The 24247-nt window shown below is 45.1% G+C and overlaps 1 protein-coding gene and 1 long non-coding RNA gene across 16 annotated transcripts in view; one reads left to right on the top strand and one right to left on the bottom strand.

Moving 5' to 3' along the window:
* Positions 1 to 24247, top strand: part of adgrg6 (adhesion G protein-coupled receptor G6) — a 115108-nt gene that overhangs the window by 38715 nt on the left and 52146 nt on the right. For 6 of the 15 annotated variants that reach the window (XM_041975451.1, XM_041975449.1, XM_041975441.1 and 3 more), the window contains 4 exons: positions 5761 to 5934; positions 15343 to 15390; positions 19708 to 19761; positions 23258 to 23329. In XM_041975451.1, the coding sequence (XP_041831385.1) occupies positions 5761 to 5934; positions 15343 to 15390; positions 19708 to 19761; positions 23258 to 23329 (348 nt within the window). The remainder of the gene's footprint in view (positions 1 to 5760; positions 5935 to 15342; positions 15391 to 19707; positions 19762 to 23257; positions 23330 to 24247) is intronic. The other 9 variants (XM_041975450.1, XM_041975443.1, XM_041975438.1 and 6 more) reach the window with 5 other exon arrangements.
* LOC121633548 lies at positions 3965 to 4517 on the bottom strand. The gene is made up of 2 exons (XR_006009076.1): positions 4404 to 4517; positions 3965 to 4159 (listed from the first exon to the last, which is right to left on the bottom strand). It is a non-coding gene; the product is annotated as an uncharacterized LOC121633548 (long non-coding RNA).

The raw sequence follows: 24247 nt of genomic DNA, 5'->3' as shown, positions 1-24247 counted from the left end.
TGGCCCAAGGATTTCCTCTCCAGCCAGGTGGTGTAAGGCTCCTGTGGAACTTGGTTTGTCCCAGCTGCGCATACTCTTGGAACAGCTTGATAGCCTCTTCCCTGAGACCCTCAGAAAGCGGTTTGTCCCAGGTGCTTCGGGTCATATTTCCACCCCCTGACTCCTGAAAAGCCTTCCTGACAAGTATAGCACCCTTCTGTTTGATTGGACTGACTAGCCCGACAGGACCATAGAGCCCAGCTACCTGGCTTAGTAGCTCTCGCCTTGTTAGGGGATTGGGTGTCTTTGCTCTCACCTCCCCCATTGAGAGGTCCTGGCCTATTCTCATCTTTCCTCTCTTTCTTGAGAAGTTAACTGAAGTCATCATGTAGAGTTTGTCCTCCTCTACCAGATATCCGACGCCTAAAGCCTTATTGTCGTCATCTTTCATCTGGTTTGGCAGCATAAATGATTTGCCCATTTCAGATGCAGTGTTTGCTGTGAGGGTGGATACTTTACCTTCCCTCCTCCCACTTTGCCCTGACTGGACCCATGGCTTCATGACAAAGCCACCTGCCTTCAGGATTTCCTCAACTTCCTTAATGATTTCATCCAGCCTGCTTGCATCATTGTGGGATGTTAGAATGTCATCTACATAGCTGTCCTCCTCCAGTACTCTTTGTGCCTCTTTTAGATGAGAAAACTTGGGGAGTCTTGCTGTTTCTCTCATAGCCAGCTGTGCTATGCATCCAGCAGGTTTGTCACCTATATTCACTCTTGTGATAGCATACTCCTCTATTTCCTCATCTTGCCTGTCTCTCCAGAGGAATCTATGCAGATGCATCTCGCGCTCCTCCAACCACACCGAGTTGTACATCTTCCTGATGTCTCCTAAGGCAGCATGCTCTCCCCTTCTAAAGCGTAGCAGTACAGCTCTGATGGGGTTCAAGACATCTGGTCCTTTCAATAATAGATCATTCATGCTTACTCCCTTGAACTGTTGACTACTGTTCCAGACAAGGCGCACTGGAGTAGAGACAGAGTGGGGGTTTGGTGCTACTAGATGACTCACGTACCAAACTGGTCCTCCCCAGTCATCAATCATCTTCTTTGTGAGTTTCCTTGCAGCTCTCCGTTCAACCATCTCATGGACTTGAGCTGTGTAAGTAGCGAGCCACTCAGGTTCCTTTATGAGCCGCTTTTCAGTTTTCAAGAAGGTGGCCTCAACCCCACTTTTGTTGTTGGGAAGACAAGCCGGATCCATTACCCAGGGGTACCTTGCATCCCAGTGTGGAGACGTGCTATGTTCATCCTCCATGACATATGTGAGGCCGTCCTTTATGATTTCAAGCTCTCGCTCTTCTGCTAGGGTCATGTCCTTTCCTCCAGGCTGACAGTTCCCACAGCGACATCCACCACATTTTGGGTCACAGGCCGCACCAATGCTGTCCCACCTCCACCACTCCAGGAAATCTCTGTGAGCCGCAGCTGTATGCTTGACCTCTGCCTTGGTGTCCTGCAGGTGAACTGTCTTTCTCTTGAAAGGGAGCTTGGCAGGAATTTCTTCATAACTGACAGCAGCAGTTCTCATGGAGCGAGCAAAGTGAGTCTTTGACTTGTGTGCAGCCAGATTAACTTGCTCAAACAGGTCAGGGTGTGCTCCGCCTACCATCTTTCCAAGGGGGCTCTCCCACAAGACAAGATCCCCTACAACTCTTACCCTTTGTGGTGCAAGTCTCCCTTCTCTGTGACTTATGAGCAGCTCAATCTCCTCAGGTCTTCTCAGCTCCTCATGATCGACTTCCGGGAAGAACCTCTTCAACTGCTCAGGTCTGACTACTTGATGGACCTCTGCAATCTCCCTCAAACCATAACAGATGATCTCATGTGCCCTCTCGGTTCCCATGGAGGTTCTGACTCTTACTCTGAGGAGATATCTTTTTGTGGCTACTTTGGTGGTCATTCCACCCACTCCATGCACAACAAGTGTGATTTTTTCACTCCTGAGCTTCAACCTGTGAGCGGCTTTATGAGTTATATAGTTAGTGTCTGATGCAAGGTCCACCAGAGTTCCAATTTTCTGTCCTGCGTTTGCTGTCACTTCCAGCAACATCATTATAACAGGAAGTTCTCTCAGCCCGCTTTCCTTCAGGAGGCTAACCTGAGATTCAGCAGGACAGTTACTTTTGGATGAAGTGTTAGTGAAAGCCTTCCTGCACCTTTCTGCCAACTCTGGGGAAAGTTCACTTAAGAGCTGTTTCTGCTCCTCAGTTAGGCCCCTTTTGCTTCTCTCATCACTCTGTGGTACCTCAGAGTCATGCCTCCTGCTACCTCCCTTTGGACACAGAAAGAAGTGGTGAGCGGAAGTATCTTTTCTGCAGTCTTTATTTCTGCACAGGTAGGTGTCTTTACATCCATCACCATCCTTATGGCACCCTAAACACTTTCTGCATGCACCAGTCCTCTTCACAGCAGCTTCTTTATCTGGTGGCTTCAAGGCTTTAAATTTCTTGCAGAAGAATATCCTGTCTTTGTGTTTCGGATCCCCACAGACAATGCACCCTTCATCCACATCCTCTTTCTTAGTTGTTTTAGTTGATGCATATTTTTTGTTAAATTTTCTGCCTGCCATATCTGCTTTCTCTGACTTGTCCACAGTTTTTAAGTGGTCTAGCCTTTCAAAGATTGCTTCCTGTTTTTTCAGGAAGGAGAGCAGCATGTCAAAGTGGTTATCCTGGTGGACACCATTAGTGGGATCCACCATGAACACAAGCCAGTCTTTCTTCACAAACTCTGGTAGCTTGCTCTCAATGGATTTCACAATTAGGGGGTTTTTGATTGCACCAGTGCTCCCAAGATCTGCAAGGTCAGCAAGAGCTTTCTCTATAGTCTGAATTAAGTCTACTACTTTTCTCGGCTGATTTCCTTTGACAGGTGGAACTTGCTCTAATTCTTCAACAATTTCAAGAGCAATTGCGTTCTTGTTTCCATACCTGTTTTCCAACACTATGAAGATATCATCTGCAGTTTTGTAAGATGAGAGTCTGAGGTCTCTGACAATCTTCTCATCTATACTGTCAAGAAGCTGAATCTTTTTGACCTCTGATGAGCCTGATGGTTCACCCTGCTTTTGGAGGCTTTGCCAATCCATCCTCCAGCGGTGGAAGTCTCTCCTGCTGCCACTAAATGTAGGCAGTTGAGTTGGCTTGAGCTTCACAACTGGCACTCCTGTTACTACTGTTTTCACATCTGCTGCATATGTTTCTCCAGCAATCCTCCGCGCCCTGGCAAACTCAGCCTTCTTCATCTCAAGGTCAATATAGGCTCCTCTCAAATCCTTGCTTCTCTTTCGGAAGTCTCTTTCGTGTGATGACAAGATCCATGTCTCCCACGCTAACAGTGCTTTGGAAGCCTCCTTGATTAATTTGTCCACTACAGTGAGGTGAACTTCATAGGCTTCACAGTTAATACTCTCCACAGGTATTGCGTATGCATGACTACAGGCTCTTTCTGCTTCTTCGAAAGCAGCTTCTAGCATGTCTTGTCCAAATCTGGTCCAGAGGTTGGTTTGAACAATGGATTTTACCTCATCAAACCTTTGTTCACAGTCATCGGTGACCTTCTGGAGCTTTGCATCTTCCTCCCCATCAAGCACAGACTTTTCACCATCTTCTGATTTACCTTCAAGCTCCGCTTCTAGCCCAGCTCTGTATTCATCATTAGTTTCAATTACTTTCCGTGCATCAGCAGAGAGCTTTGAGAATTCTTCTCTGAGCTCTGACTCAGTTAAAGTGTCTGCTCTCCTACTGAGATAGTTAGCCTGCTTAGTGAAACAACATTTTGCAGCTGTTCGCTCCTTTTTTAGCTGATCCAGTGGTCTACCAAGGGCTTCAACTGCCATCTTGGTCTGCAAAGTTGTTAACTTTAGGATAATCTTCTTCAACACCTGGCGTCTTTATTTCAGCTATCAGAGCGTTGGTTTACAACTGTCAAGTTATCCTGGGATTCTAACTTAAAGTCTGCCCAAACTTGAAAAAGGGCCTTGGCCAACTACAGATTTAGCTGGATCAACTCAGACGACAACATCCTTTATTTTCCTTTTATTCTCTTTACTTTGACATTTAGATGCCAGACAGTCATGAAAGTTGAAGATCAGGTCAGATCAGATCAGGTTGTAAACCTTTACAACACAAAAGAACACAAAATATAATTACTTTTCCTATTTAAACATGTAACATACAGAAAATATTCTTAAACAAAGTTATAGACAACAACACTAATAAGCCTGCACGCTCTGCCACATGCTGCTGCCCCCTTAAGCTAGCACAAGAATCAGCAAAACTAACTTAGCTTAACATTTTTTATACATTTAGCAACAAGCCTCTGAACTAACAACAAAACCAAACATAAAACGGTTTTCCCACCAGTAGCTTCCCTGGAGATGGCCAGTACTTTATGTTTCCCTCTTTTCTAGTCCTTTTCCAGCTTCAGGCACCACCACTCACTCAGCAAGTGCTCTCAGCTCACCCTGCACGTTCTGTGTGTTGCTGCTGCAGATGAGAACCTTAGAGAGTCAACTTCCTGTTTCAAAATAAAGTTCCGTTTTCCAAAGTTAAAGAATTTCCCTTTCAGGAACTGACAGTACAGTAGCTTAGTAGCTTCGTCACTGGGCTGAGTTCCTGCATCACCCAAACAGATGTACCACGAGGTGGGCTCAGCATGCGGTGGGATTGCATCCTGTCTCTTCTCTGAGATCTCTCCAGCCAGTAAAAGTCACGTCAATCTTGACTCTTATCTTAAATATTTCTTTTCCTTTTTCTTGCTTCGTCTGGTAATCTCCTCATTCTGAGCGCAGACAAATGATCTTTGCAATTCAGTTACATTTAGAGCAAAACATATTTCTGTGCAAAGAAAAACTTAATCTGAGCAAATAAAAATAAATTCTCTTACCACATAATGAATTCCTTTGTCTGTTCTTATCTGTGTAGATGTACAAGGATAAAACCACCATCAGTGGTGCAGCGTGAACCCAGTCTCATCCCCAGTCGTTCAGATTCTAGCGGACTATCCTTGTGTGAATGCACATTGAGCATTCCACTAATGCCTCAATATTTTCTACAAAAAATTTTCTACATTATTAATCTTCTCCCTCATTGGTCTCTCCTCTGCTCATGTGCACACGCTCTCAGCAAACCGCCCCATCAGTTCTGTCAACACGCTCGCTCGACTCGGTGCGTTGGTTAACCTGCTAGCAAGTTTCCTGCTGAGCCAATACGATATTTATGTTATATTAAGGCACATATTAATAGTTACAACCACATGAATTTAATGTAGAAAATAATTAGGTGGAAAGCTCAATGTGCATTCACACAAGGATAGTCCGCTAGACTCTGAGCGATTGGGGACTCAGCTGACTTGAGTTTCAGTTGAGGGTAGCCACATTCTTCCAGACCAACAATGCGTTCACGCTGCACCATTCAAACTCAAAACGCTGTCATCAATACAATTCACACATGCATAACCTTATAGTGCTACTTTAACATCTCAGTGTAACGATATCAGTAGATGTAACGTGGCCCTAAAAATCAAATCCATGTATGGTCAGTGGGATGGCTTCTGATCATTAGCTCGGTGTTTGATCAGCTGATCACCAAACGTATTACAGTAGAATTTCCTTCTATTCTCATGGAATTCCATCTTCACAAAAGCTTGGTCTAAATCAAGTATTGACAAAAGCTCTGCTGTTCATACAAAAAGTAGGTTTGTGTTTTCTTTGTTCAGGTCAACAGAACTTCAACGGGAACATCTACAACCTCCGGCTGTGGAATCGGGCCATGACGGTGCAGGAGCTCAGCGTCCTGACCTGCGACGTGGAGGGGGATGTCATCGACTGGGACAACAGCCACTGGTCCATCCCATCCTCCCTGGCCGAGACGGACAACACGCTCAGCTGCAGTGAGTACATTACACAGTCTGACCTTAGAACAGTGGATGAGGACGCTAACATGGTTTCACGTCGCAGGACAAACGAATCGATGCTGAAACATTTTCCGCGTTATGGTCTCTATGAGGTTGCTTATTAGTAGTTAAATAAACAAGTTTTGTTTACTCATTTGTATAAATTCTTTATAATGTCGATTTGCTTAAAAAATGCTCATGAAATCAATCATGGTGATAAATATTTATTTTATTATATGATATGAATCTGTGTATGTAGTATGAAGTACAGGGATTACTGGAATAAGCAGGAATGGATGGATGGATGGATGGAGGCATGAAGGGAGGGATGGATGGATGGATGGATGGAGGGATAGATAGATGGATGGATGGAGGCATGGAGGAATGGATGAATGGATGGATGGAGGAATGGATGGAGGGATAGATGGATGGATGGATGGAGGGATAGATGGATGGATGGATGGGTTGATGGATTGAGGAATGGATGGATGGATGGAGGAATGGATGGATGGATGGAGGGATAGATGGATGGGTGGAGGAATGGATGGATGGATGGATGGATGGATGGATGGATAGAGGAATGGATGGCGTGATGGATGGATGGATGGATAGAGGAATGGATGGCGTGATGGAGGGATGGATGAATGGATGGATGGATGGATGGATGGATGGATGGATGGATGGATGGAGGAATGGATGGATGGATGGATGGATAGAGGAATGGATGGCGTGATGGAGGGATGGATGAATGGATGGATGGATGGAGGAATGAAGGAATGGATGGAGTGATTGAGGGATGGATGAATGGATGGATGGATGGATGGATGGATGGATGGATGGATGGAGGGATGGATGGATGGATGGAGGGATAGATGGATGGATGGATGGAGGAATGGATGGATGGATGAATGGATGGATGGATGGATGGATGGATGGATGGATGGATGGATGGATGGATGGATGGAGGAATGGAGGGAGGGATAGATGGATGGATGGAGGAATGAAGGAATGGATGGAGTGATTGAGTCATGGATGGCAGAATCCTGAACCACACATTAGCGCTGGTGTGTAAGACAGAGGAGTTTTGTTTCTGGTCTGCTGGTGCTGTTAGGTTAAGATCTGAGGAATTTAGCTCATCTAGTAGATGCTAGAGAGCAGTAGGCTGCACATGTCGGCGCCCAGGGAGCAGCTGGGGGTTAAGGGCCTTGCTCGGGGTTCACAGTGGTTCTCGAACCCGGGTTCTCCAGACACAAGCCCACTAAGTTTGTTTTGTTTGTATGACATCATGTTTTTTAGTTCTTGATTCGTGGACGGTCGACCGCTTTGTAAAAGAAAACTATTCTTCCCAGCAGTGATGTTGTCAAACGGTTTCAGGGCTTTTTAGGGTCTTCATCTGCCTCCAAGGTGCTCGGAGGTGGTGAAAGTCTGAACTACCTGTATCATTTAAGGATGCCTTTATTGTTCAACCAGCGTGTTTACAAGCAGACTTCAGCCTAATGGTAGATTTCGGCTGCAGCTGGCAGGTTAATGAGTTACCTGCTTTGCTGTAGACCAGAATTCTGGCTTTGCTTTAGAAACTCCGAGAGGTCCTGTACACCAACACAAACATGCCACAGGAAGGAAATCTTGAATATAAAATGTTTATTTAAGCCACATATTTGTTTTTAGAATGTTCCAGATGTGTGTTTTTATAACGTGTAGCATGAAATGCATCCTTCAAGTCTTCCCACCTCATTTTCAGCCATAAACTCTTTATGAACTTCTAGCAAGAGCAGCATGTCTGAGATTATTAAGGCTCATTTATACTCGTGTGATGTCTGCATCAGGTCGGGGATACCGTCACCGCGGTAGGCTTGCGTAGGTCCGCAGAGGCTCGAGGTGTCCCCCTCCCAACCAGCCCGACTGCCACCTGCAGACCAGAACAGAAGCTGCAACATGACGCTGGTTCCCTGCAGCGTACACGAACATTACATCTGCGTCGGCTACGCGGACCTGACCAGACAGCGCGCGAGTTTAACTCCGGCTTCAATCACCCTTTATTTCTTACTGAGTTAATAAATCACTAAACTGGTTATTTTAAAGGCATATTAATTCAAATCATCTCACTGAGACGGTTTTAGATCACGTTGTATCTTTCACACCCAGTTCCAGCTGTAAATTTGCCAGTTTTCCAGCATCAACTCACACACACTCAACATCAGCTGTGTTAATGTGGGAAAACACGCCGTAAGATTTCCTGATAGAAGAAACATTTCTAGACTTCGGAGAAGTGAAAATTATCTTAAAACAAGTGGTAAAACTTTCCCTTTAAGCCTTTGTTACAACCAGCCGTACGGTTATAACAAAACAACGCCGAACAACCAAGAAAACCAATTATAATTATTTATTAAACCAAAACTTAAGACAAAATAATATAATCATGAAGTGTGATTGTCTGCAATATCAGTAATGTCAGGGCGTGCTTGGTTGTGTGTACAAATATAATGCAGGCAGTGTTGTATGATGTAGAACTAAAACAAACACAAACGCGAGGTGCAACGGCGCAGGTCCGGCCTGGGAGCGGAGCAAAGAAAGAAGCGACCAAGCCGGCTGTAGGCGGGTCTTTTATATGCGTGGTGCGTCAGGCCCTTGACGCACGACCAGGTGCACTCCATCTCCACCTGCACACACACATAATTAACAAAACAGGCCACCAAACAGAAGGGGCCGTGACACCCCCCCCCATAAAAAACGGGGATTTCCCCCCAGAAAACACCAAACCAAAAAAAAAACAAAAACAATAACAAACACCAACCAATCATCAGATGGACATAGTCACCCAAGGTTAAACCCCCGGAACGGCGTACCCGTCCTCAACCACTCCCAACAACACCGGCACCTTGAGGAGAAAGGCGAGAAACAGGGCAAACGAAATCTCACCCACGAACCACAGACTAATCAACAGGTGCCCGCGACAACGCATCGGCCATCACATTGTCACATCCCTTGATGTGTCTAATATCAAGGTCGTACGCCTGTAAAAACAATGACCACCTGATCAGTCTTTGATTCGGGCACCTCAGAGAGCGCAGAAAGGTTAAAGGGTTGTGGTCAGTATACACCACCAAAGGCGTAGAACCCCCCACATACACCTCAAAATGTTGCAACGCCCAGATTAAAGCCAAGGCCTCCTTTTCGATGACAGAGTAATTCCCCTGATATTGATTAAATTTCCTAGAAAAGAAGCAAACAGGCTTGGCCACACCCTGGTCATCCTCCTGAAGCAGGACCGCCCCGGCCCCGACCTGACTGGCATCCACCTGGAGCAGGAACGGCCTATCAAAACAAGGAGCCGACAGCACAGGATTAGAGCAGAGCAGAAACTTAACATTGTCAAAGGCCTGCTGACATTCCAAGGACCAAACGAAGTCAGCTCTGGCCTTCAGAAGTTCTCTTAAAGGGAACACCACAGTAGAAAAGTTCCTACAAAAACTTCTGTAGTACCCCACCAGACCCAAAAAACGCTGTAGCTCTTTTTTCGTGGCGGGCCGCGGAAACTCAGCAACAGCCACCACCTTTGCATGCCCAGGGGCCACCACCCCCTGCCCCACTACACGACCCAGATACGTCACGGTCGCTTTGGCGAACTCGCATTTAGCCAAGTTAACAGTGAGACTCGCGTCCCTGAGCCGCTCAAACAGAGCTCTGATACGCTGCAGGTGGGAATGCCAAGTGTCACTGTAGATCACCAGATCATCCAAATAAACAGAGCAACCCTCCAATCCAGCAACCACCAGGTTCATAAGGCGCTGGAAAGTGGCGGGTGCGTTCTTCAGACCAAACGGCATAACGGTGTAAGAGTACAGGCCCGAAGGAGTGACAAACGCAGCAATTTCCTGTGCACGCTTAGACAAGGGCACCTGCCAATAGCCCTTTAACAAGTCCAGTTTGGACACAAATTTAGCCGACCCCACCCGGTCAATACAATCGTCCATGCGAGGCAACGGGAAGGAGTCCGCCTTGGTCACCGAATTAACCTTACGCATGTCCGTGCAAAACCGCGCCGTTTTGTCGGGCTTCGGCACCAAAATACAAGGTGAAGCCCAACTGGAGGAAGAAGGCACTGCGATATTATTTTCGAGCATGTAGTCAACCTCATTGTCCAAACATTTTAACTTTTCGGGGCCCATGCGGTAGAACCGCTGCTTAATCGGTTGTGCGTCCCCGACGTCTATGTCATGCACTATCCAGGTGGTACGAGATGGAACGTCCCCAAACAAAACAGAAAAGCCGCTAATTAACCCAGACAAATCATCACGTTGCGACGCAGACAGATGGGACAACAAATGATCCAGATTACAAAGGGACTCAGAGTTCCTTAAACGGCCAAACAATAAGCTGTCGTCCGGCTCCGGAACACCGTCTCCCTGTACCGCAGCGGATGTAACAGCCAGAACGGGACGCACGGGCCCCAAAAATCCCCCACCACCAGCCAGAGCACGCTGATAGTAAGGTTTCAACAAATTCACATGGCAGAGTCGAACAGACTTCCTCCTGCCCGGAGTCGCGATCAAATAATTCAGGTCCGAAAGTCGTTCGGTCACGGTGTACGGACCAGAATATTTCGCCTGAAAAGGGGAGCCCACCACAGGTGTTAGAGCGAGCACCTGGTCACCAGGACTAAATTCATGACGCTCAGCTCTACGGTCATAAACAGCTTTCATTTTTTCCTGAGATCGCTCCAGCTTTTCCTTGGCCATACAACCCGCCACGAAAAGACGATGGCGAAAACCATTTACAAAGTCAATCAAATTAATAGGCGGGTCCGTATCCACAAAATTAGCCTTCAACGCTGCTAAAGGACCCCGCACAGAGTGGCCAAACACAAGGTCATTAGGGCTAAAACCCGTGCTCTCTTGTACGGCCTCCCTAGCCGCCAACATAAGCCAGGGAAGACCCTCCTCCCAGTCCCTATCCAGCTCGGTACAGTACGCACGTAAAAGAGACTTCAAAGTCTGGTGAAACCGCTCGAGCCCCCCTTGGCTTTGAGCGTGATAAGCAGTGGACCGATTATGCTGTATGCCAAGGGCTTTAAGGACCTGAGCAAACATATGTGACGTAAAATTGGAACCGCGATCACTCTGTATCACTTTCGGAATCCCAAACACCGAAATAAACTGGGACAGTGCCTTAACCACAGCACGTGTTGTAATAGACCGCAATGGATACGCAGCTGGGTAACGGGTTCTTTGGCACATCACCGTTAGCAGATATTTACAGCCCGATTTGGAACTCTGCAACGGGCCCACACAGTCTATGAGCAGATATTCAAAGGGCTCGCTCACCGCTGGGATAGGATACAACGGGGCCGGTTTAAATGTCTGATTGGGTTTACCAGTGAGCTGGCACACATGACATGTTTTAATAAACGCAGACACATCTTTTTTGACCCCCGGCCAAAAAAAGTATTTGAGAAGACTCAAATAGGTCTTACGCACACCAAAATGCCCCGTCTCATTATGGGCAACCCCAAGGACAGCAGGGCGAAATTTGTCTGGAACCACAAGCTGAAAAACAACATCACGCACGCATTTCCCCACGAACGACCACTTCCGAAACAATAACCCATCCTGTACAAAGTACCCGCTCGCCATGCTCGCAATTTCGGCCCCATGGACAGCAAGACCAAAAACAGTCGCCAAAGACGAATCAGCTCGCTGCTCACGGACCAACTCCTCACGAGACACATTCAGGGGAAAATCCGCCACAGACAACATAACATCATCACTAACAGAGACCGCATCCAAATGAGTTTTACGCATGGCCCGCGTAACCGCACAAGCTGGAAACACTTTCTGAGGCAGAGACAAATCACCCCCAGAAGCCACCGGAGACAGCATAACCACAGGAGAAGCCGCCACACAGACGTCCCCGTCACCAACAAGAGTACCAGCCGCATGCGGAAAGAGCGGAGCATCTGACCAGATATGGCCGCCGGCCAAGCCATTTCCCAGAATGAAATGAACTCCATCTATTGGCAACGCTGGCCGCACGCCCACAGACACTTCACCCTGCACGAGTTCACAGTCCAAGATCATTTTATGCAACGGAATAGGCAACACAGTCATACCCATGCCCCGACTCAGAACATAATCACCTGTAGCCGTGCTAGCGGAAAACGGCAGAACCGAGCACACCACATAGGAATCATGCGCTCCCGTGTCCCTCAAAATTTTAACAGGGGTCTGCGGGCCCCCTACCAATGACAAAAATCCATCTCTAATAAAAGGAGCATAAGACGCCAACACGCTGGGCTCACACAAAGCAAAAGCAGCCGCTTGCCCAATACCAGTAACTGGAGCGGCCAACGCGGCCGGTTTAACATTCGACCTCAAAAATCGACCTTTAGAGTTCAACACCGGGCACTCCGATTTCCAATGGCCTTTTTCATGGCAATAATGACAACCATCACCCCAGACAGGGGGCACATCACCCTGGCGCGCAGCGCGGCGCTCACCACGCCCACTCCCCGAAGAAGGCCCATCACTGTACAGAAACAGGGACTTATGAGTCAAAACATAGTCATCCGCCAGCGCGGCAGCCGCAGCCGCCGTCTCAGCCTTCTGTTCACAGATGTACGTGGCAACCGCACACGGTACCGAATCCTTCAGCTGTACCAAAAGAATCAACTCACACAGCCGATCAAAATCAGCCACTTTCGCCGCTGAGCACCATCGCGTGAAATGCAGCTTCAAGTCCCGAGCAAACTCGAGATAAGTCTGCCCAGCGGCCTTTCTGCAAGACCGAAACCGTTGTCGGTATGCCTCAGGCACCAGCTCATACGCCTGCAAAACAGCTGCTTTCACCTTAACATAATCCTGGCTATCCGACACGGACAGCACAGAAAACGCCTCCTGAGCGCGGCCCACCAGAACGCACTGCAACAACAGAACGCGCGCCGAACTGTCCCACTTACGTGCGTCGGCCAACCGCTCGAAAATCAGGAAAAAAGAGTCCGGATCGGTCTCCTGAAACTGAGGCAAAAGGCGCAAGTTACCAAGAACATCAAAAGTGTCGGCAGCAGAGGAACCCGACAACGAGCGCACCGCAGCGTCACTGGGCCGGCTTGCCCTTATTGACTCCAGCTTCACGCGTTCAATCTCAAACTGCAAGCGCAGCAATTCCTTTTGCTGCTCAAACGTCAAACCCGGCGGTAACGAAGCCGCACCCGGCGTCAGCGAAGCTGCACCCGGCAAAGAATCCGACGGAGGCTTAGCCAAAAAAAACACCTTTCTCCGTCAAATTGGCAATCAGGATGGCCTTAAAATTCTCCTTAAGACGTTTGCTATCAATCTCAACGCCATAATAACGACCAATCTCCAGCAGCTGATCTTTCGTACACTCCTCCAAAAATTCCAGCGAGGGAGAGCGAAAAAACTCCGACACAGTCACCATGATTTCCCCACACAACACAAACACCGCAGGCCAAACGGCAAAAACGGCACCAACAAACAGCAGCAGACCAAATGCCCCGCTACCACACCTGCCGAACAAAACTCACCTAACCTAACACCAAGCTCAACCCTAGTCTTCACGCAGGTCAGCGGCGGGTACTTACGCACTGAAAACCAGCGGGGACGCGAGGCAATCTACACAGATCACCCCCTCAACCCCCGCGGACGTGCCCCCGAGATCACTGCTGGCGCAGCGAACACTAGCCGCGTCCCCGCGACACTAACAAAAAAAACACAGACGAAGCCCAAAGGAGCAACGTCTCCACACCTAACCGGGGCACCGAGCCTGCAACCGACCGGCTAAGCCGCAAAAAGCAATCAACTCACCCCGGCCAAACGAAACTCCACTCCCAGCCGACGACGTCACCGCGGGCTCTTCCCTCCGTCAACAAAGACAGCCGCAGGCGCCAAACACCAAACAAAGAACAACCAAAACAAACCACCCAACGCAAACTCAAAAGAACAACCACGGCGCACCCAACGAGAACACAAGGACGAGCCCCCATTTGTTACAACCAGCCGTACGGTTATAACAAAACAACGCCGAACAACCAAGAAAACCAATTATAATTATTTATTAAACCAAAACTTAAGACAAAATAATATAATCATGAAGTGTGATTGTCTGCAATATCAGTAATGTCAGGGCGTGCTTGGTTGTGTGTACAAATATAATGCAGGCAGTGTTGTATGATGTAGAACTAAAACAAACACAAACGCGAGGTGCAACGGCGCAGGTCCGGCCTGGGAGCGGAGCAAAGAAAGAAGCGACCAAGCCGGCTGTAGGCGGGTCTTTTATATGCGTGGTGCGTCAGGCCCTTGACGCACGACCAGGTGCACTCCATCTCCACCTGCACACACACATAATTAACAAAACAGGCCACCAAACAGAAGGGGCCGTGACACCTTTTATTAAATTAAAACAGCCTCCAGACAACCTGTTGATGCCTTTTTAAGTGTTTTTGTGTCACTTTGAGAGAAAATATCTCAAAACAAGAGAAACTGAACATGAAGTGGAGCTTTGAAAAAAAAAACCTGTTAACAGAAACTCTTAAATTCCCAAAGTAAGACAGAAACAGAGCTGAAAAGAATCGTTAACAGGCTGGTTTTGAGAATTTGAAACTTGTTTTAATGTCTGAAGTCCAGAGAGAAGTCTGGGTTTTCTTATTTCAGGGAATCTTAGCAGGTGTGATCCTCTTACTGCAAGGACAGATTATTTCACTATATTAGAGTCTGAATCTTCTCAGTTTAAGTCTTTTTACTCATATTAAGTGCACACACAGATGTGTGTGTGTGTTTACTGAGTATCTGTTAGAGGAAGAGCTGTAAATTAGTGTGGAGCCACAGGAGTTTAGCCACAGTGGTTTTGGTGGAATCTCTGTTAATGCTGTATGCGTCACAGAAAGAATGTGTGTGTGTGTGTGTGTGTGTGTGTGTGTGTGTGTGTGTGTGTGTGTGTGTGTGTGGGTGTGTGTGTGTGTGCTTTTATCCTTCAGAGACTTGCAGTGGTTTTTAAGAAATGCATGTGGGTGGACGCTTAATGATCTGGTGTCTGAAGTCTGTAACGAAGCTGAAATGATTGACAGGTCACACACAAAACGAAGGAAATGAGGATGTTGTTTACTCTTTTCCCCACATGCTTCCTGAAGGGATGGTCTAATTCCTGGAACCTCCAAATGACCGACACCTTGAGCGTTTCTGACTGCCTGCCTTCATGTTCCACCCTCTCTGTCATTTTCTCTTTAGTGACTGATTACTGAAGCCCTGCCTGCTGCACATAAACAGTCTGTTTGACTCGCTCACGTTATAATTATTGTCAGCCTCGGCTGTTTTTCTGTCCCGGAGTAATTAACTTCCCTCTCTGATGATTATGTGTTTGAGTGATGTCCACTAACTGTCCATCTCTTCACAGTCTGCTACCCTCACTGCATCCGCTTAACTGCTGCTGCGCCAGCTAGTGGTGAGTGCTGCTAACACTGTGCTAATGTTTGCAGAGCATACTCTGTGTGTCAGTTTGCTTGTGCTAACAGAGCTGTGATGCATGAATGAGGAAGGTTGAGCATCTTTTTCAAGGCAGCATGTGCATCATCAGCGAAACATATTTCCAGGCTGGGAGCAGATTTCCAAAGATTTCCTGCCTGGAACAAACTCTGCTTTGTAGCTGATATATTTGTGTTAAATTTGAGGTGAGTATTTAGACGAAAGGTTTAATGTGGTTTCATGCGACAGATTTGCTGCTGATATTTGGCTGCAGGGAGCCGAGAGGTGGAACAGAGACACGTTTCCTGTGATGTTGATTCATTCGGAGGCAAAAGGAAGGTGTTGGCAGAGCAGGACTCATTTTCTCTGGTGATCATCACTCAGAGATAAGAACATGAGGGAAGGGTGATGACATGTAGTAACACACCAGCATATCTTTTTGTTTTTTATGTACTTGTTTATTTGTCAGGAACATTAAATTATTAAATTAAAACAAAATAATGTTTCTAAATATGCCAGATTTAGCCAAAGTGAGAAAAGTTGTACATGGACAAACAGGGTAAATACAGAGAAGACAGAATGATGTGTTTACGTTACAAGCTGAATGCAACTCTGCTCCAGATGTACATGTACTAATATACTAGAATAAAAATGAACCAAAATGAAATCATAATCTTAGTTCAGAATAATAATGCCAATAAATAATGAGAAATATAGGAGAGAGGAAAAAAGAAAAAAGGGATAATAAAATAAAATAAACCAATTTATGAAAATGATAATAATAATATTGATATTATTATTAACAATAACAATAATAATAATAATAATAATCATCATAATCATCACAACAACAAGAACAATAATAATAATTATTATTATGATGATGATGATAATAACAACAGTGATAATAATATTATTAATAATATCTACAAACAAAACAGAATCATTATCTTGGTTGTAGGAATAAGAAAAAAACAGGAAAAAGGTAAATAAATGAGATAAAAAGAGATTTAGAAGACAAAGAAGAAGGCAGTTGTAGTTTCTGTAGTAAAAAGAAAAGAAACATACAAGATATATAAATAAAATGGTAATAATAAAATAAATACACTTTTAATAAAATAATAATAATAGACTTACAAAGTCTATCTATCTATCTATCTATCTGTCTGTCTGTCTGTCTGTCTGTCTGTCTGTCTGTCTGTCTGTCTGTCTGTCTGTCTGTCTGTCTGTCTGTCCGTCCGTCCGTCCGTCCGTCCCTCCCTCCCTCCCTCCCTCCCTCCGTCGCCACTTCATCACTAAGCAGTACATCTACATAAAACTGACATGGGAGCAGACGATGCTCTGAAACCTCGTCCAGCACCTGGTTTTCATCCTGTGCTTCATGACATTCGGCGTCAGCTTCTCCACCTGCGCTGCGTCTGGTTCTGAGCTCACACGTATCCAGCAGGTCGGGGTGTCACCATTACAGATCTTCTTGGGACGATCATTGTCAAAGAAATAATCACGAGTTTACCGTTCTCACCATTACGACACGTTCATTTTCCAACACGATAAATGTGTAAAATCACTCCTGATGAGTCTCTGAGTTTTAATTAAGGCGGTGAAAATGCACAGAGATTAATCTGTGGAATTAACGAGTATTTTATTTATTTACAGATTCATTCATCAACAGTAATATGGAATTTATTTGATTTATGCCATATTAAAAATCTGAATCTTGCATTTTCTCGGCGAGAGAAGCTGATTTTGAATAAAAGTTTACATACAATCATTCATCTTTCTGTACCGCTTCGTCCAGTTGGGAGTCACAGGGAAGCTGGAGTCTAACCGGCATTTACACCTGGACAGGTCGCCAGTCCATCGCAGGACCAACACAGAGAGATCAACTTACTCCTGGGGAGAATTTAGAGAGAACAACTCTCATCGAGTCTTTGGATGGTGGGAGGAAGCCAGAGTACTCGGAGAGAACCCACGCATACATGAGGAGAACATGCAAACTCCACACAGAACGGCCGCTGTTCAACCCCCCCCACTGCTCCAACCGGTGACCTTCTAGCTATGACGTGCCGTCACACACGTATGCTAAGAGCATCGTTAAGTCACGAGAGAGTGTCACTGTTGTCTCCGGAGAAAGAAACATACAACAGATCGATCTCTGAGTTATAATCAATGCTGGATTAATTAAATTTTAATCTATTTTTTTAATACTCGCTCTCCAATCATCATCTGAAGGTTTGCAAGGCTCTGTCGGGATAAATGTCTGCAGACACGTGCTTCTACTGTGCAGGAATGATGAGAATTCCCAGTTCAGGAGAGCCACTTCTTTCTATGACTGGTCTTAATGTGTAAAACATCACTGTCTTCACATTTTCTTCCCCCTTGTTTGGGACGGAGGTACAAACTTAAGTACACAAAGGCATCCGTCTACTTTCTTCTGAAAGGTATTAGGATAATTTAAGGGAAGATTTTAAGGGAAGATGAGGAGCAGAGGAAGGCTGACGGAGAGAATAAAGAAGGGATGATGGAAAAACCAGCAAAGAGTCAGGAAGACCGAAGAGAAAGAAGAGGAAGACAACCATCAACCTCCCTCCCTCCAGTTCTCACCCAACTGATCTCAACAATAGTTTGCTGGCAAACCTCTCCAACACATTCCTCTCGAGCAAATCTCCCGTCCTCCCACTGACAGGTCTGTGAATATTCAGCATGAGTGGGCTGCAGCCAGATTACATTTCAAATAGCCAAAGTACTTTAGAGGCGAAGCCAGCAGCCGCTTTCTAAACACAAAGAGTTTCAGTCTGTTCATCACTGCACACCTCGAAGTCTGGACATCAGCAGAAATCTGCCAACTCTTTCAGAAATAGATGGAAATCTTACCAGAGTCTGTTCCTGGTGGAGCCACCTCCCGTCTGCTGCATGCCGGGGTGGAATTCACCTCAAGACGTTGAGCTTTAGACAACGTTTAGACGCGTGTTGATGCGTATGCGTTCTAAGAACAGAGGCTGGACGGATGCCCCTGCTTGCTGGACCTCCACAACTGCTCCTGAACATTTAAACTGCTCCAGGAACAGTTTCAAAATTCCACTTTATGCCTTTTTTTTTCCTTTTGTGTGTTTGAGGAGCCATGCGTTGGGTCTGCTGGACTATCCAGCTTATCACAGCTTTCACACTTTTCCAGAGCTGCTGGTGTGTATGCAGACCTGGGAACGGGTGATCAGCTGACACCGGTTAACCAGCACACATCCGCTGTGGAGTAAAACACCACAAAGAACTGTTCAGACGAGATGGCTGCGTGTAAATAGCTTGGTGTCGTTCTAAACTCTTCCCTTAAAAACACAAATTCAACCTGCAGAATCTCCAGCAGGTCAGACCCTCGCTGACTGTCGCTGCAGCCTGGATGTTCCTGCACGTTTTCATTTTCTCTCACTTTGATTATTGCTTTACAGACTGCTCTCTCATGGGTGTAACTGCACTCAAACCTGTGAAATCACTGTACTTCTCAGAATCTTTGAGAGGAAGAGTTCTTCGTGTCGATGCTGTCACAAATATAGGTTTTTATCTGCACCACCACCAACGAAGGAATATGTTAAACTAAAATCTGGGAGGACCATTGGAGGGACCATAAGTCCCTCACAGACTCACCACCTCTGGAAACACATACACCACTCTTACATCCCACCTCGATAACTGGCTTCAAACCAACCAAACCAGTTCCCACAGCTCTGCAGCACAGATGCAGGAACGTAGCAGCTGGATGCATCTGCCCTGCTTCTGTTTCTGAGGGTTTTATTCCTCTTTGTTTCTTATGTGCGGGACATGTTTACATTTGTATACAGATATGTTTCTACACTTATTCTGCATGATTGAATGATGAATTTTTTATTGAATTATAATGTTTAGATTTTATCTCTAGCCTCATTCACTTTATACAATATTTAATACGACTGGTATGTGTTTACTTTTTATGTCTGTTCCTTTGCTGTTATATATGTATTGAAGTTTGTCTGTGACCTGCGCAGGGACAACAGTTCAACAGTAGTTTTTTTACTTATGTTTATTAATGTGCAGTATGCCCCTTATTAAATAAATAAATACATTAAAAAGCCAAAAACCTGATGGAGATGAGTGGATGAGTGTGAAGTAGTCCAGCTGAACTTCAGTGTGTTCTGATGGGGAGCCTGCTGACATTTAGGTGGCTGTAACAGAAGATCTGGGTGATCAGAAATATGGATAAATGAATCTAATTTTATGTGTGCAGAATAACTTGAACCTTCCTGTTTTTGATCTTATGTCTCTGAAGGTGCCAACATAGCTCTCACAACCAGCTGTGACTCGCCTGAACTGGGCTGCCCAGGTAGGACAAACAAACACCTAAAATCTAAACTTTTTTTTTCCCCTCTTTTTTTTTTTTGAAGGAAAGGTGTGTGTGTGTTTTGTACTTGTGCTTATGTAAAAAAAACCTGATGGAAACATTCAGAAAATCTAAGTTTGTTTATTTATCGGTAGAAAAGATGCTGAAACATTTTCTGGTCACATTCAAACCTAATAACACTCCGCAGACAGACCTCATCTGTCATTAAGGATTAAAAAAGACTGAACAATTAAGAGGAGGAGAATAAAAAAAAGATGCTTATTTTAATTTGTTTTTGAGAAACTGGTGAAAATACTTTAGTTCCTGGTGAACTTTCAGGTTTTTATTCTTCATATTATCCACTGAAGTACACAGCAAGTGGAACTCTTGACCTCCTGCCAAGAACATTATCTCTAACTAAGGTTTTCCTGCATGAGCACATACATATTTAATACCGGTGAACCCAGTGGGAATCAAACCTTCAACCTTGGCAGCATCAGATCCACTCAGCTTCACAGGATGCTGCTTTCTGCTGTCAGTCTCTGCTCTTTATGTCTTATTAAGAAACCCTCAAAGTCCCACTGCCTTGAAGCCGCTGGACAGAAGCCTTGGAGGGACGATTTTCTGCATGTGATTTGTGGGAATATCCTCAGAAGGCTACGTCTTATCACCCCAGAGCTTTTCCCAAGCCACTGAATCCCTTAAGTTAAATATGGACATCTTGTTTGGAGAAATTCTCTAACCTCAGTCAGGCTGGAGTTTCACACAGATCCTCTATGTTTTCCCAAAACCAGGAAAACATTGGGAGTCCGAAATCCTCACGTCCTGCAGCACGGCCATGAACGGGGGGAGGAGGTTGTTGGAGAACATGAGGGAGAAAATTAAAGAGATCAGAAACCTGAAGAAAAGATAAGATAAAAAAGGAGAGCTGATTCAAACTGTTTAAAACAAAGCAATAAACCACCGACAATAGATTTTTAAATGTAAATGATAAGGAAGAAATGACTGGGTTGAATTTCCAGCTGTTCCTCTGAAGACTTTAGTTATCTGATTGGAAATAAGGCCAAATGACAGTATTAGAGCTGTTAGCTCCCCACATGTTGCACAGACGTAAAAGCCCTTTGATTTATGATGTTGGGCCGTAGAAATGACTCAGCTGGAAGAAGGGCAGAGAAGAAGTCATGTGAGGGCAAGGATCTCAGTCACAATGAAGAAATCTGAAAAGGGAAAGATGATTTACTGTGCTTGCTCTACGTTCGCTCTTTGCTAACCTTTCCTTGCAAGTCCAAGTATCTGAGAAGGAGCTTTGAGGAGTTAGAGCATTAGCCTAAGCTCACACTGTCACCCAGCGGCGTGAACAAACATAATTCAGGTAAAGCCTGTTATTTTCCTTGAAATATGTCTTAAAGCTGTGATGCTATCCATTGTGGCCTGTCTACAGCCAAACGTCTCTGCTCTGGAAGATCATGTGATCTGGAACTTAGTGCCGGGCCAGCAGATTACGTGGCCCAGTCCCACTGCTGAAATGTCAGTTCTCACAGCTACAGAAACCTCAGAGGAATATTTGTCTAAAGGTCAGTTTTGGTAGAATTAGGCTCATGAGACTAGTGAAGTCAAGCTGATCAGGCCTCTGTTGCAGAATATAAATGTTAGTTGTATTACAGGAAGGTCAGCAGGCCATGGGAGAGCACGAACATAACTCTACATGTCATTTTGGAGCTGAACTGGTCAGTGCTGGTTCAGCTAAAGAGCAGAACCTCGGAGCTGGTTGGTAATCAGGGTTAACGATCCACCGTGGAGACATGTTCATTCCGATCATAGTTTTCATGTGTTGGATAGTTTTTCCATTAAAGGCTGCATTGACAGAGTGCCCTGCAAATCAGGCCTGTGGGCATGTTCATCTGGCATTCAGTCCCATCGTGCAGCCATGGCAACCCTGTCAGTATCAGAGCAAATCTCAGTAACTTTGCATACATAACAGGTGGTTCAAGTATGAAATCTTTCAGATCCAATTAATTTACAACCACATCCTTACATTACTACAAACTTCTGTTTCAACTGCATGGGTATGTCATTTGAACCTTCCTCTAGTGCAGTAGTTCCCAACCTGGGGCCTCTGGTCCCCCACAAAGACCACAGGGGTCCACAAGGCTTTTACTGTATAGAGACTGTATGCTTGTTAGAATTCAGGCCCACACTGAAATGAGTTCAGGTGTATCCACTTAACTTAAATTTTGGACGTTTTGTTCACAAGGAACATGCATTTTAGTGCATGCAGGTTAGTGAGCTGGTGGAGCTACTGTGGTGGAGGAGCAGCAGTGGCTTAGGTAGTAGAGCAGGTCCTCCAATAACTGTTGTATCCTTGAGGAAGACACTTTACCCTCCTTGCCTTCATGGTGGTGTATGAATGCATAAATTGGTCGGTGGTGTTCGGAGAGGCCGTAGGTGGGATTGGCTGCCATATTTCCATCAGTCTGCCCCAGGACAGCTGCGGCTACACATGTAGCTTGCAATCACCAGGTATGAATGGGGGGTAAAATTAATCATGGGTTCACTTGTAAAGCACCGTGGGTTCCTTGAAACGCACTGCTTAACTCTAATCAATTATTATTATTTCATCTCTATCTTGGTAACTTTGAATTTACCTGCACTATTTCATTAATAAAATCAGAGAAACGTCACAGGTAACCTTGACTCCGGTTTTGCTGAAGGACGGGACAGGACTCTCAGCATGGGGCGGGGTGAGGGGTCCATGGCTCTCTGGTAGTTGCATGAAGGGGGTCTTAAAGGAAAATAGGTTGGGAACCACTGCCCTAGTGGATTCTGAATTTCTGTAGTAGTATTTGTCAGCTCTATGGCCGAACATCATTGTCGCAAGCATCATTTTGTAAACACTGTGATGGCGAAACTGCAGCTAGTGGTATCAAAACGTGGAACTTGATGAATTTGAGCGAAACTCATGTTCTTCCTATGCTCCTTGGATTCTGGAAGCATCAAAGGCGCAAAATTGTGACAAACACCAGGCCATGTCTCCAGGAAGAGAGCTTAAACCTGTTACCCCCTTTCTTCTGCAAGATGGCAGATGTGAATCGGCCGCCTCCCGCCTTCAGCAATCGGCCATAGCCAACCTGTTATGCCATAATAGATGAGTCATTTTACTGCCATTACAAACTGTGGTTCATATTTAACATTTTTGTCATTTAAAGTTTGCCTCAAACTCTTGAAAAGCTTACAGCCATGTTGAATCTCAGCTTTCACCAGTGTTCTTTGTTGCACCCACAGTCGGATTACGTTAACACCACTTATTGCTCTGACGTTATTCATTTATTTAATATGAACTTCACTATGAATGTTGCGCATTTCTCACAGCTCTTGGAAAACTGTAGTTACCTTTGTCAATATATCTCTGCAGCATACTTAATTTCTAATACAACATCACAACCATTCATCATCCTCTGCATCTTTCTTTGTTTCCTCCCATCACCTTCACTTCCACCAGCAGCTTCCTCCCCCACCACCTCATCCACTGTCTCCACTAACACCATCCATGCTACTAATGTCATCACTGACGGTAAGCAACCCTCACCCTTCTCCCTCTTCATCATTAGCTTCTACCTCTTTCCTCCTTCCAGACTACAGTAGTACATGTCAACCTCCTGCTATTCTTCCACCATCCTCTACCATCCCTCTTTATTGTTTCAGAGGTTAGTTATTTTCATTTCTTTTCTGATCTTTTGTGTGTATACCTTTTTATTTCTTTCTCCATTTTAAGGATGGGCACCTTTAGCACCCTTTTTTACTTTGTCTCTTCCATCATCTGTAAATTTAAGCTCATCTAAGGCATCTTTTGCAGCTTGGCTATGTTGTTTGGAAGTTAACATACTTGAAAGTCATGGCCAGATTAAAGCTCTTTTGCACAGATGTTGCTGTGAATTAATAAAATAGCCATATCACTCTTAATTCACAATGCCAATAATGTGACTATAAAATATTAATGTGTTGTTGAATTGCTCACTTGAAGTTCTTGCAGCTTTTGCAGTGTCAGAAACAGAAAACAACTGTTTCAAGCGAAAACCCTTTTTTCTGGAAAAGTGTACATAAAGCTGCTGTTAGAATGCCTCACATGGGGCACCATTTACCTGAGAACATGTAGGAGCTAGCCTAGTTATTATAATATTAATAAAGTCTAATGGACTGGTAGTAATAACTGAACACTAATACAAATGTTGAATGTCTGTTGGTCTGCACTGGGACAAATATCACACTTAGAGAGAACACGTGTTTTTTCTGTCCAACATTTAATCTCTTATTACAGTTTTCTTTAGTTGCAGTGGATATAAGATTACATTAACTCCATTGTTTTGTTTTTCTTTTTTTTTGGGGGGGGGGGGGTTACACTGTTAGTAATTTATGTGTTGAATGGTATCCATGTTGCATGTTTTATGTCACACAGCTCTTGGAAAAACTCTAGTGTGACCTTCATCAGTGC

Source organism: Melanotaenia boesemani, chromosome 22 (assembly GCF_017639745.1).
Source record: "Melanotaenia boesemani isolate fMelBoe1 chromosome 22, fMelBoe1.pri, whole genome shotgun sequence".
Classification (NCBI taxonomy): domain Eukaryota; kingdom Metazoa; phylum Chordata; class Actinopteri; order Atheriniformes; family Melanotaeniidae; genus Melanotaenia; species Melanotaenia boesemani.
This window is presented reverse-complemented; position numbering and strand designations above follow the sequence as displayed.